The sequence below is a fragment of the Heterocephalus glaber genome, unplaced genomic scaffold (genome assembly GCF_053883595.1).
Source record: "Heterocephalus glaber isolate CG9 unplaced genomic scaffold, H.glaber_assembly_v1.0 deba00001564, whole genome shotgun sequence".
In the NCBI taxonomy this organism is placed as follows: domain Eukaryota; kingdom Metazoa; phylum Chordata; class Mammalia; order Rodentia; family Bathyergidae; genus Heterocephalus; species Heterocephalus glaber.
Window position 1 is genome coordinate 8,787,840 of NW_028258351.1, and position 12,120 is coordinate 8,799,959.

At 53.4% G+C, this 12,120-nt stretch overlaps 1 protein-coding gene across 6 annotated transcripts in view; it reads right to left on the minus strand.

The window, feature by feature from the left end:
- Rab11fip4 (RAB11 family interacting protein 4) overlaps positions 1 to 12,120 on the minus strand; it is a 122,348-nt gene that overhangs the window by 29,538 nt on the left and 80,690 nt on the right. Inside the window, exon 1 of one of the 6 annotated variants that reach the window (XM_087191938.1) lies at positions 11,658 to 11,816. The exons of 4 other annotated variants lie outside the window; for them this stretch is intronic. In XM_087191938.1, the coding sequence (XP_087048064.1) occupies positions 11,658 to 11,687 (30 nt within the window). In that variant the 5' untranslated portion in view covers positions 11,688 to 11,816. Of the gene's footprint in view, positions 1 to 11,657; positions 11,817 to 12,120 lie in introns of those variants that run through there. One more of the 6 variants, XM_087191940.1, reaches the window with a different exon arrangement.

Genomic DNA, 12,120 nt, shown 5'->3' on the forward strand with positions numbered 1-12,120 from the left:
TCCTACCTCCCACCTCCGGGGAAACCCCCTCCCAAGCCCCACCTGGAGTTTTCACCCACCTCCCCACCCCGATAATGAAACTGAGTTCCTTGAGGTCAATTCAATTCACACTCCAAGAGAATTACTGGCTCTGCAGAACCTCATTGAGAGACTCAGGATTCACCTATTTATTTACTTCTAGTCTCTCCTCAAAAGAAAGGCTGAATTCTTCTCCACGGTCGATCTGAGATACTGCTATTTCTGTTTTTGTCTTTCAGTCCTGGGGTTCAAGCCCAGGTCCTCACACAGACACACATTCTAGGCATGCACTCTACCACTGGGCTACCGTTTCCAAGCCCCCAGCTGCTTCTTAGGAGACTACATTTTGCTAAAACCAACACTTGGTAGATCTATGCTGATCAGGATGATGTTTTGGAAACATTACTTATACAGGAATCTAAGTCAATTATTCCCATTTTCTTGTGTTCTCTCAGTAGCACAGCTATTGTAGCTTAATTTTAAAGATACATGCACAGTTCAGAGACGTTACTGCTGCCAAGTCGAGTTCTACTTGTGCAGAACTGTATTTAGTGTAGTTACAAGACAGATGTAAAAGCTATTTTACCTAAACAGTGACTGGCTTCCAGAACAGGAGCCCGCCAGTGAGCCCTGGAACCACAGCCCTTGCACGCACAACCTCTCATCCTGGGTCGGTCGCCTCTGTAGGCAGAAGGGTCCAGGAACTGAACAAGATAGTTCCAGTGTCTCCATGCTAGACAGTATTTCTGGCTACTTAAAATCCAGAGCAAATCTCTTCTTTCTGTTGTGGTCAGCATTGGAAGAAGGGCTCTCTCACTCTTGGGACACATGGGCACCCTACTCAGCTGAGATGCCAGGTTCCCTATAACATGATGGGAACTCCAGCATTCCTCTCCCTCCTGCCATGGCAAGCAGGGCCAGTAATGGTGACAGAAAGTACACCTGAATCTAGCTGATTTGTCTCCAAGGAAAACACACAGGGGAAGTGAAATCAAGGGGAACTCACCTTCTGACCAAGCCCTCAATGGAGTGTGACTATCCCCAAAAGCCCTGGGTCTCAGATCCAAGTGCCTTAGTGAACCCACTTCCTGAACAAAAAGGATTCAAAGAGGCCATCTGGTCTACCCTTGCCCCTCGGCCAGAGCCAACGGCCTTGATTTTCAAATGAGAATGTAGACTTCAGAGGCAAATGGTCAGGGATTATGAAAACAGAATTTAAATTGCCTCCACATCTGGAAACCAAACCCAGCAGCCAGCCCAAGAATTCCAGGCATGCCAGCCAGTGAAGAAGCCGGAGAAGCCACAGGTTAAGAGAGATGTTTCCTGTTAGCACGGAGTCCCCTCACCCACCTACCTGTATGCACACAGGCGGTCTCCTTGTCTACATGAGCGGGTGGAGCCACACCCTGGGGAATGGAAAGGAGGCCAACACACTGGAGCACCTCCCACGATGATCCTGTTCCACACATTATAGTGGCTCCTGTTTTCTCCCCTAAAATCTGCAAGGAAATACAATCTCCTCCTTATCAATGAGGGAGCACCGTCCAGAGAGTTCAATCAACTTTCCTCTGCAGTTACTCCCCTTTCCAGACATCTACAAAGTTATGGTTGTACAAACCGGAATCAGGACTCCCTAACCTCAGACACCCCATCTAAATTCTCAAAGATTTCTCAGTCACTCACTGGAAGCTCCTATTCCCATCAGCCACCACAATTCCAGTTCTCCTGAGAAACCCTTGGGCCGGGAATTGGGACAATTTATGTATCAAAGCAGAGACCACAGGCTGCGTACTGTGAGGGCACACATCAAGGATTCTCCTGGCTTTTGGAACAGGAAGCTATTTTGGGCTACAAATTATAGCTTTTAAAGATGTGGCTGTTTCAAATGAGGGCTTAATTACTCACACAGCCAAGAACTTGTAGGGCTTACTTTGGGGGCTCCATATTTTATCATCAAAATGGAACCTCAGACTCAAATCAAAGGCCTGGGACAGGGAAGCAGTGTCTTGGGCCAGCTCCTTCCCCTCTGGGAATCCATCTGGCAGGTACCCTCAAAAGAGGTGACATGGGACTTCCCAGGGACAGGCCACTGTGTGTTTCAGGGAGGGCATACTTAGGTGGAGTGACACATGGTCTGAAGCTGGGAGCGGGGGGTCCCTACTCCACACACCTCTGCCCCAGAAGCCTTCCAGGTATGGGAAGCCAAGCAGGGGGCCAATGTTCACCAACAGCTAATGGCCAAGGCTCTCCCTGACCTGCTCTTCTAGACCTGGGAGACCAGACCAGGCTGATCAGACCAGGCCAATCAGCCTCCGGCCAAGCCCTCCCCTGCTCCATTTTCTAGTACTTCCCATCAGCCCAGGGCCCCAGCAGTACTCCTAGCAAGGTCAGATCAGGTGTCCCTCTCTGGCCTGTGGCCTTTGCAGGCACCAGCTGCATGTTCCAGCAGCTGCTGTCTCAAACTGGAGCTCAGCTTGGGGGTCCTGGTCCACGGAAGGATGAGGCAGCTCAGGTACCATCCCAGGCTCTCCCACAATGGGTATAGGTGAGAAGCCATCAGGTCTGACCCTGGCTATAGCTTGGGAATCCCCTTAAAGGCCCTGTGAGCTCCCCACTGCCCATAGAAACAGGTCCTGGAGTCTCAGACCAGCAGCAGAGTTTGTTCTAGCAGACCTTGGCCTCAGGACATGCCACCCCCGCAATACCACACCATACCACAGCTCCTACTCCTTTTCCACTCGTCCTGTCCTTGGCACACACTGCTTCCTATACATGGGGCATAAACACCAGCTCATCAAGGAGGGGGCTTCGAGTCCCTGACACCGTGCACAAACTTAAGGGAGTTAGGCCACCGGTCTTCACTGGAACCTCAAGAGGGAGCCAAGGTGGGGCAGGGAGAGAAGACTGCTGAGGAAAGCAAGATTTCAAATTTCCCTCTGCTGTAATCCCAGCACTGGGAAGGCTGAGGCAGGGGGATCAAGAGTTCAAGATCAGGGCTGGGGATTTAGCTCAGTGGTTTCGACGCCTGCTGCGCAAGCGCAAGGACCCAAGTTTGATCCCCAGTACCAAAAGAAAAAAAAAAAAGAGTTCAAGATCAGACTGGGCTACACAGCAAGTTCAAGGGCAGCCTGGACTACATAGTGAGACCTTGTCTCAAAATACCAAACAAACACAACAAATACCACCTGCTCTTAAAGTTTCCCTCTAGCAAGCAGCTCCTGCCAAGCCCCACCTGGTGTGGCTTCCTCAGCTACAGTCTCTTACATGCTCGTCCACCGGGGCCTCGGTGAGCAGCCTAGGCCAGACTCTGCGTGGCCTCGCCACCCACTGCTCTTCCTCTCTCCATCCTGCCAGCTGCCTGCAGCTCAGCCATCCTGAATGGTGGCACCGTGGCATGTCCTGCTCACAGATCCCTGTGCCCTCTACCTGTCTCAGGGCATTTTGTGGAACAAGGATCTCCTGGAGATCCTCAGCACTTAGCTAAAGAAACGCAAAATCCAACTGTCTTAAACATTTGAGGAGGAGGAGGAAAGCACATGTGTACTAAGCGCTTCTCCCATGGCAGGTGTGTCTGTGCATCAGCCGCTGTAAATCAGACTCAGAGACATTAGGTGATTTGCAAAAAAGGTCACAGAGGGAGCAGGGCCCAGATGAGGAAGAGGAGGTCTGCCTTCAGTGCTTCAAGAAGGGCACAGAGGACTCCCTCCTATAAGGACTCCCTCCCGAGCTTGTGGATGTGCAGTGTCTGGTACCCTGTGGGCCACACTGAGCACTGGAGAGCCTCAGCCAAGCCCCACAGGTCATGGGAATAGGAGTCAGCAATGCTGGTGGCACGAGGCCCTGGACACAGGCTGCAGGGACCACCACACACCACTTCTGAAGCCTGTGCCATTTGGCCACGGAGCATAGCCCTCTTCTACTTCCCCATCACAGGGAGCTTCAGAGAAGCTATGTGTGGGAAGACCCTACAGAAAGGGAAAGGAGAGAGGATTTTTTTTTTTAATTGCTAAAGGGAAACATATGTGAAAATGGAAACTCAGGCAAAGTGGGAGGAGGATGTGGGAGAGAAAAAATGATGTCTAAGTACTGAAAACGGAGTCAAGGAGCCTTGTAACACCAGTTCTCTCCTGCTGCCTCAGGTCAGTGACTGGCTCCCTGGCCTCATTCTCCTAACCTAGGGGCACAGGCTGTTTGACCTCACATGATACACAGCCAGAGCGACACAGGCACAGCTGCCTTGCCCCTGACCAGGATGACTGTTGGCATCCACACGTGCTAGGGGTCACCAAGGCTCAGGGAGCTGCTCTACTTTCCCAAGGCCACACAGCTGGTAAGCCAGCTGGAATCTGACCCCAGTCAGCCGGTACCCAAGCTTGCCCCGTGTACCACATTGTAATTTCTCCTCATACAATCTTGCCACCACTACAGCTATACTCTCTTCCTTGAAGAAACTGGGCAAGTTATGTAATTTCTCCAGAGGTTACCTAGTTTCTGTGTTTCATTAAATTCAAGATGCCTCTGATTTTAAGTTGTGTACATCAAGAAAGAAAAGTGTTTTCAATTAAATTACAACACACCAGCCAAAGTACAACACAGACCAATCTCAGATGTTAAAATGTAAAGGAATAAAAAGAGTGTATCTTAACTCTGGGAGGCTGAGGCAGGAGGATCACAAATTTTAAGCCTGGCCTGAGGAACTTAGTGACTTAGCTAGACCTTGTCTCAAAATAAAACAGGACTGGGGGGCTGGGGATTTAGCTCAGTGGTTCTGCTGCCTGCCTCGAAAGCGCAAGGTCCCAAGTTCTATCCCTGGTACCAGAAAAAAAAAAAAAGCTATCTGGAATTGCTTTTGGGACCAGGGATTTAGCTCAGTGATGCTGCCACCTGCCTCACAAGTGCAAGGTCCTCAGTAGGATCCCCAGTACCAAAAAAAAAAAAAAGGATGTAGCCAGTGCAAAGGCCCTGGCTTTCAATCTCCAGTTAAAAAAAAAAAAAGGTGTGTCTTAGAATCCAATCTACAAAATTTGGTATAACTATAACTGGAGAATGGGGAATTCACTCTCAGTTTCTTAGGCTGTGTGTATGCAGTGCAGAGCAGTCCACAATTCCACACATGCTCATACACACACACACACACACCATAGCTGCTGCAAGATCTGTCTTTGCTAATACAGTAACTGATGCACTTGTGCAGATAATCATGCAAAAATGGCTGGCCAGACCGGCCCTATCCACCAGAACCCTCACCGGACCAGGAGCCCACCCATTCCTGGTTACCTAACATGCCAGGCGGAGGCTGTCCACACAGGCCAGCTTCACTTTAGTGGAGCTGCAGGCCTCAGAACAGACAAGTTGGCCAAGCAGGTAGGTTTGCTCCTAGGAAAACTAACAAGGACGGTCACCTAGTGTGGCCAGGCAGTTGTACAGCCTGCACCTTCTAGTCTGGCCCCTCTCCATACCACCCTTGGCCTGCAGCCAGCCAGAGCTACAGTGCTTTAATAAGCAGAGCAGTGGCTCCAGTGCCAGATGGGCAGTGCTGCTCCAGGCTGGCTTTTCCAGCTGAGCATAGGTGGGAGGACAGGCAGGCCCCAGCTAGAGATGACGGGCAGGTGGGCAGGGTACACAGAGCCACCTCCCCTTGGACCAGCAATGGGAAAGGAGCAGACAGCCTCTGAGAGGAAGGGCCAGGTGCCATCCTGTGCCCCCCCCAAATCCCTGGGGAGAAGGCTGTCGCCTCAGAATGAGCTTTGCATTTCATTCACAGATTGCCATGCAGGTGCCAGTCACTTGGGCCCCAGAGGCTATGTCTGCAGAGGCCTTGTTGCTTTCTTAAAAGACATAGAAGCTGAGCAAGCAGGTTTCCTTCTGCTATACAGTATAGGCCCCTGGGTGGTGGAATTTGTCTACTGCCACCTTGCTGTTTCGGCACTGATACCCCCTGCAAGAAACTGTTAGGTGCTAAGGTTGACAGTCACAAGAAGCAAGCCAGTGTGAGGGTGCAGGAAGTGGAATGGCAGCTCTCGCTCATGCCAGACACTTTTAAAGTGCTTCTCATGCCTTTCCACATTAGGTGCACACACCAAGCCTGTCAGGCAACTACCTGCATCATTCTCATATTGAATGAGGAAACTGAGGCAATAAGGAAGTTATACAGTTTGCAAGTAGCAAGGGGAAGAGCCAGGATCCAAGCCCAGACTCAGGAGAGTCCAGGCACCTTGGCACTACACCACCTGCCTCTCCTAACTCCCTAGCCATCCAAGGAGTGCCAGCCATGTAAAAGCCAGAACCCATCTGAAGTATTTTAGATTATGTGGCTCATCTTATTTTCACCATCAACCTCATTCCACAAACGGGGAAATGGGGGCTCAGAAACGAGAGGAAGCTTGTACAAAGTTTCACAGCTAACTAGCAGCAGAGCCAAAGTCTAGACCCAGATGTTTTTCTGACTTCAAAACATTTGTTCTGCCTTGAGAAAATAGGCTTTGGGGGACTGAGCATGAGAGGAAGGTGCCTGGTGTGAGGTAGGTATTTCTCCCAGGAAAACCAGTGAGCAGGAAAGAGAAACTTGCTTCTACTCTTTCTCCTACCCTGTCAGAAACTTCAGTCTGGTACAAACAGAAGAACACTCAGCTCTCGCACCCCAAGTCCACAGAGATGGCAGGGGCTACTGTGAGGCATGGGTTCCCATTTTATGGCATCAGGTTTGCAGAGTGCAGGGGGTGGGGACCCCAAGATGACCAGAAAACATGCCCACCTCTCTGTCACTCCAGCTCTGTTTAGACCTCACTCTCTTTGGTCCCTCAAAAGAGAAAGGCTCCCATGGGCACAACCACAGATGTTGGTAACTTTGACGGAGCCTTGTTTTCATCTAAATACCGTTGACCATGGTGAGGAGAGAACTCACTTGTCTAGGAAGATGAAACAGGTTGAATTAACCAAAAATATGACCAACCGTTGGAAAAACTTCCCACTGTCAAAGGAAGTCAAGCAGCAGGGTTAGACATGTTGGCATTATTAGTGCCAGGCTGCCAGGTGGAGCTAAGCTGTAGGTCACTAAGACCTGAGGGCTCTGGGCCACCACAGCCGCCTCATCCGACCCTCAGCCCACTTTCCTGGGATGTACATATTTCTGTTGCCTGCTTTCTCCCCATCCATCCTTCTCCCAGGTCACTGGGAAAAATAAGGAAGCAGCCCACAGGCTTCCTGGGTGCTCAGGAAGGTTCTGGGAATCTGAGCTCCTGTTCATAAATGCTCTCTAGCAGGCCTCAGGTCTTCAAGAGCCAAGCTCAGCCTTGTCTGGGGCCCAGGTGAACTGGCCAGTGCCAAATTCTATTTAATTAACTATTACAGTGAGACTTCAGACACTTGGGTAAGACCTGTCACTTGCAATCAGACACCTGGCATGGGAAAATGACAGCTCCAAACAAAAGCAGATGACAAAGGTGCTGCCTAGGCCTTTAGTGCACACTTTCCTCCGACTGCCACTCCGTGGAGGCTCCAGAATACAGTGCCTGGAACTGTGGTGGCTCAAAGTTGGCAAATCCTCCCAAGGTAGCATATGCTATCCAGGATGGGTGGCCACTAACTGACACAGCCACAGAAACTCAGGAGGCACCTTACCCTTCAGCCACGAGCCCCACAGTGTGGCTCACCTGGATGTCTGCCTGACATACGCACACGCTTTGAGGGCCTAAGCTTGACACAGACTAACCCCAAAGCAGCTGCTCAGGTGCTGAAGTGCTTCTCTGGGGTCCCTAAGGGATCAGGGCACAGAACTGACTGCTCGGGAGCAGAAGTACAGAGAGGGATCAGGACAGAGCACAAGCAGGGGCCAGCCAGTGTGGACAAGAACGTGCTGTCGGCTACTTTACGAGCTGGGCTTGCCCCTACCCTGCTAGAAGCTGACCCACAGGAACCAAACAGCTCTGAAACTCAGCAGGTGTCCACCATGGCAGAGAGCTTGGCTAGTTTGATGTGAGTGGTGGAAACACCACAGCCTGGCGGAAGTGTCACCACAGCACGTGGTGGGCTTATCCTAAGAGACCCAAGCTGGGCCACAGATAGCTCTTCCCTGGAAAACGCCTTAGTGCCCAAATTCCTTCAACCCAAAGGGGCTGCAGAGGGCAGAGCAATGGATGGCAACGTGTGCCGTGATGTCCCACCTCAGCTATAGTTTCCTCACCTCGCCCTGTCCTCCTGGGACTCTTGGTGGCTACCCAACAGCAGCACTCCCCATCCCCACCCACCACATCAGCCACGGTCCTTGTCAGGATGTCACTTTCTCAGTGAGGACTTTCCTGACTACCTTATTTAAAAACAGAATGTCCCTGGCCATAGCATTTAAAACCCAGCACCCTCCTGGCTTTCATTCCCGTCCAGCTCAAACACTGCCCATCTTCTAACTGGTCGGCCACATGGTCACGCGAGCTCCACAGCAGCGGGATCCTTATCTGTTCTGTTCATGAACGTATCCCCAGCACATAATCTGGCACAAATAAGACATCCAAATATTGCTGAGTGAATTCAGGACCACTTGCCTTGTGCCAACCAATGTCCTGGAGACTGGGCATACAGAATCAGGGAAGCCTCTGTGCCCTTAAATGCCATCAGATGAAGGAGACTGTCCTACCACCCAGGAGACAGCAGTGTCCACAGGGACACCAGGCGGGCCTGCCAAATCAACATGCTTATTTTGTTGTGCCCAGCTGGCCCTGGCCAGGACCACCCAGTAACCCAGCTGTGAGACCTGAGTGGCCTTCCTCATTGCAAGGCCAGAGACTCAATGCCGCAAACACCCATTTATGAAGTCAAGAGCCAGCAGAGGTGACCCAGAGGAACACAGAGCCCAGCCTTGAGGTCCTGCACACCTGGGTCCTGCACATCTGGAAAGGCCAGGGCACTGTGTCCACTGCTAACCCCCTGTAGACGAGATAAGGCTGCTTCCTTTTTAAAACACAGCCAGGCCTGCGCCAGAGAGTGGGGTGTATACTCTGTCCAGGCTGTTTCCCCATCCCAAGAAGCCTGCTTTCTGAACTGTCCACCTGATGGTTTTGTTTTGTTTTTGTTTTTTGAGACAGGATCTCACTATGTAGTTCAGACTGGCCTTGAACTCACAATGTAGCCCAGGCTGCCCTCGAACTTGCAAGGATCCTCCTGCCTCAGCTTCCTGACTGCTAGGATCACAGATATGTGCCACCATGCCCTGCCTGCCTGCTGTTTCTTTGGGAGGCTCTCCCTTGACCTTCTCGCTACTCTCACCTCAAATAGACACCGAAGTGAAATTGGGAAGCTGCTCAGAGCAGGATCAACTGAAAAAAGTCCTCGGAATAACAGGCTCCCCAGAGGGACTTCCAGCCTGGCAAAGGAGATATCTAGCCACCTCAGGGGGCAGGTTGTGAAGGCTCTAGGTGAGCAGCTATAGACAGGTCCTAACTGGCTGTACCACCACATACCTGTAATCCCAGCTACTCTAGAGGCTGAAGCAGCTGGGTGTGGTGGTGCACACCTATGATCCCAGCACTTAGGAGGTTGAGGCAGGAAGATCACTTTGAGTTCGAGGCCAGCCTGGGCTACATGGTGAATTCAAGGCCAGCCTAAATTACAGAGCGAGATCCTGTCTCAAAAAGCCTTAAAAAAAAAAAAAAAAAAAGGTTGAGGCAGGAGAATAGTAAGTCTGAGCCCAGCCTTGGCAACTTAATGAAACACTGACTCAAAATAGAAATATAAAAGGGCTGGGGGGAGGGGGGGTGTTAGCTCAGGCCTGCCTGGCAAGCACAAGGTCCTGAGTTCGATTCCCGGTACCCAAAACAAATTACAAAAAGGTGGAGGGGGGGACTGGAGATGTAGTCCAGTGCTCCCTGGGTTCAATCCCAAGTACCAAAAAGAGAAAAGTAAAGTCCTACCAGGCAGGGATAGGGCTGGGAGGCCACAGAAGTGTGTCCTTTAGGGAGGGGCACAAATGTTGGGGAAGGAAACTCCCCCGGCCAGACTACTCACTGGAAGTCCAGAGATGGCTTAGAACTTGCTACCCCCTAACTCCTACTGCCTTTCTTCCTCACTTGTCTAAAGCCCTATCCAAGGACAGGCTCCAGTCAGTCTGTCCTGTTTGCAAGATCTCCCTGGGGGCAAAGGTCACACTTCTCTGCTAGTTTGCTGGTCAGGGCCTGGCCAGTCAACCATCTCTCCCTCTAGTCTGGCCTTATCTCTCCTGCTAGCCTTAGTACATACCCCACCCTTCTCCCCTAAACCCCAGGGTCCAAAACATTCCAAAGCTGTTCTCTGCCAGGCATCTGTCCAAGCTGTGCCACTAACATGACCATCCCACGTTCTTCACTGGCTTCACTCATGCAGGCCATACTCTCCATGGTGAAACCACAGGGTGCTCAAAACAGCCCAGAACCTGCCCAAACTTCAGGGGAATTGGGCAGGGCCAGATTACTACAGGTATTCAAGGAACTCCTGCAGACACCTCCAGGGCAGAGAAGTGTCCAATGTATAAATTCCCTGGTCATCAACGCTGTGAACTGAACATCAGCTAACAGGATAAGGTGTGGGCCTGTGGCATGGGACCAGCACCTGAAGAAACGGGCTGGGTGGCAGTGATACCCCATATGCACAGGCCGGTCCACTCCGTTGGCAGCCACTCCCCTATCTTTAGGTTCTTTTTCCCTATCTTGGCCATCACTGTAAATGGCTCTCCACCTGAGGAGAGGCCTGGGGCTGACCCTGGGGATGTGCCTGCCCCACTGCTTTTCTGAGCCACAACCTGGAGCCCAAGAGCCCACCTGCCTCCTGCTCCGGGGAGAGGGCAGAGGTAAGAACCCAGACCTCTTACAATTCCCGGAGAAGGAGGCAGTAAACGAGTCAGTCAGTGAAAACTGGCATCCCTCGGGTCCCAGGCATGAGTGATTTCTCACCCTGTTCTGGAAGAGCAGGGCCAAAGAGAAGCAGAGAGGAGGGGGAGCCACTGGCAAGTTTGCCCGATGGGAAAGAGCTGGGTCCAAGGCTGTGTGGAACGAGGTTCTCCAGGCAGACTCCACAGGCCAGGCCCTCGGAGACACTTGTCCTGGCAGAGACTGCGTTGTGTAAACAACTACTACGGAGGCGGACCTGACCGCTGGCACTCGGGGCAGGAGGATGAAGGGCTGGGAGCCTGCGCACACCGCCAGCCTTAGCAGCATCTCCCCGAGAAAGAGCAGGGCCCTGTCCCCACACCCCGAGCTGGGTTAGCTCTCTCCTGAGCCCGCAGAGCTCCCGGGGGAAGGAGGGAAACCAGGAAACCGCCTCGGTGCAGCCGCCGAAGGTTACGGAAAAACTTTGCAGCGCACAACCCCTCGAGGGCCGGCCAAGGCCAGGACAGCGCGCTGGGGACACCGCCAGTCCCGGGGGACAGGAGGCGCGGGGATGGAGTGGTCCGGGCGACGAGTCCCCTTCCCAGCCTCCGGGGTCCCCAAGACACTTTCTCAAGTGGCCACCCCTGCTGGCGCCCGGGGCGGGCGGCAGAGACTGCGCTGCTCTTCCGCGGCCGAGCTGGCCAGCTCAGGTGACCCAACCTCCCGGGTGACACTGGGGGGGGGGGGGCGGGGGCGGCGCAGCCAACTTCCCGGAGCCCAGCGCCCAGCAGCCGCAGCCGCGCTTACCTGGGTCCCGGTCGCCGGCGGGGTGCGCATCCCCCGTCCCGCCGCCGCCGAGTCCGCGAATCCGGGCAGCTGGACGGCGGCAGCGACACAGTGACCCGCCACAGAGCGCAGGGCACCAACAGCCCGCCGGCGGAGCGCGGCCGCTCGCTCGAATGGCACAGAGGGGGAGCCGGCCCCGCCCCCGCCCGCCCCCGCCCGCCCGGTTGCCGGGAGACCCGCGTGGGCCGAAGGGGCTCTTTGTATCAAAGCGGCGCTGACATCACGAGGCGCCCGGGCTCTGGCACTCGGAGAGGCGGGGCCTCGCGCCGGGGTCTGGGCCAGGAGGAGGGGGAAGAGTGGCCGGGAACCCGAGCCGGGGGGCGGGGCCCAGGTAGCCGCGCCCACCCAAGGTAGGGGGCAGGTAGCTCAGGGGACACCGGCCAATGGCCGCGGGGCTGGGGTTGAGGGGGTGGAGCTCGCCTGG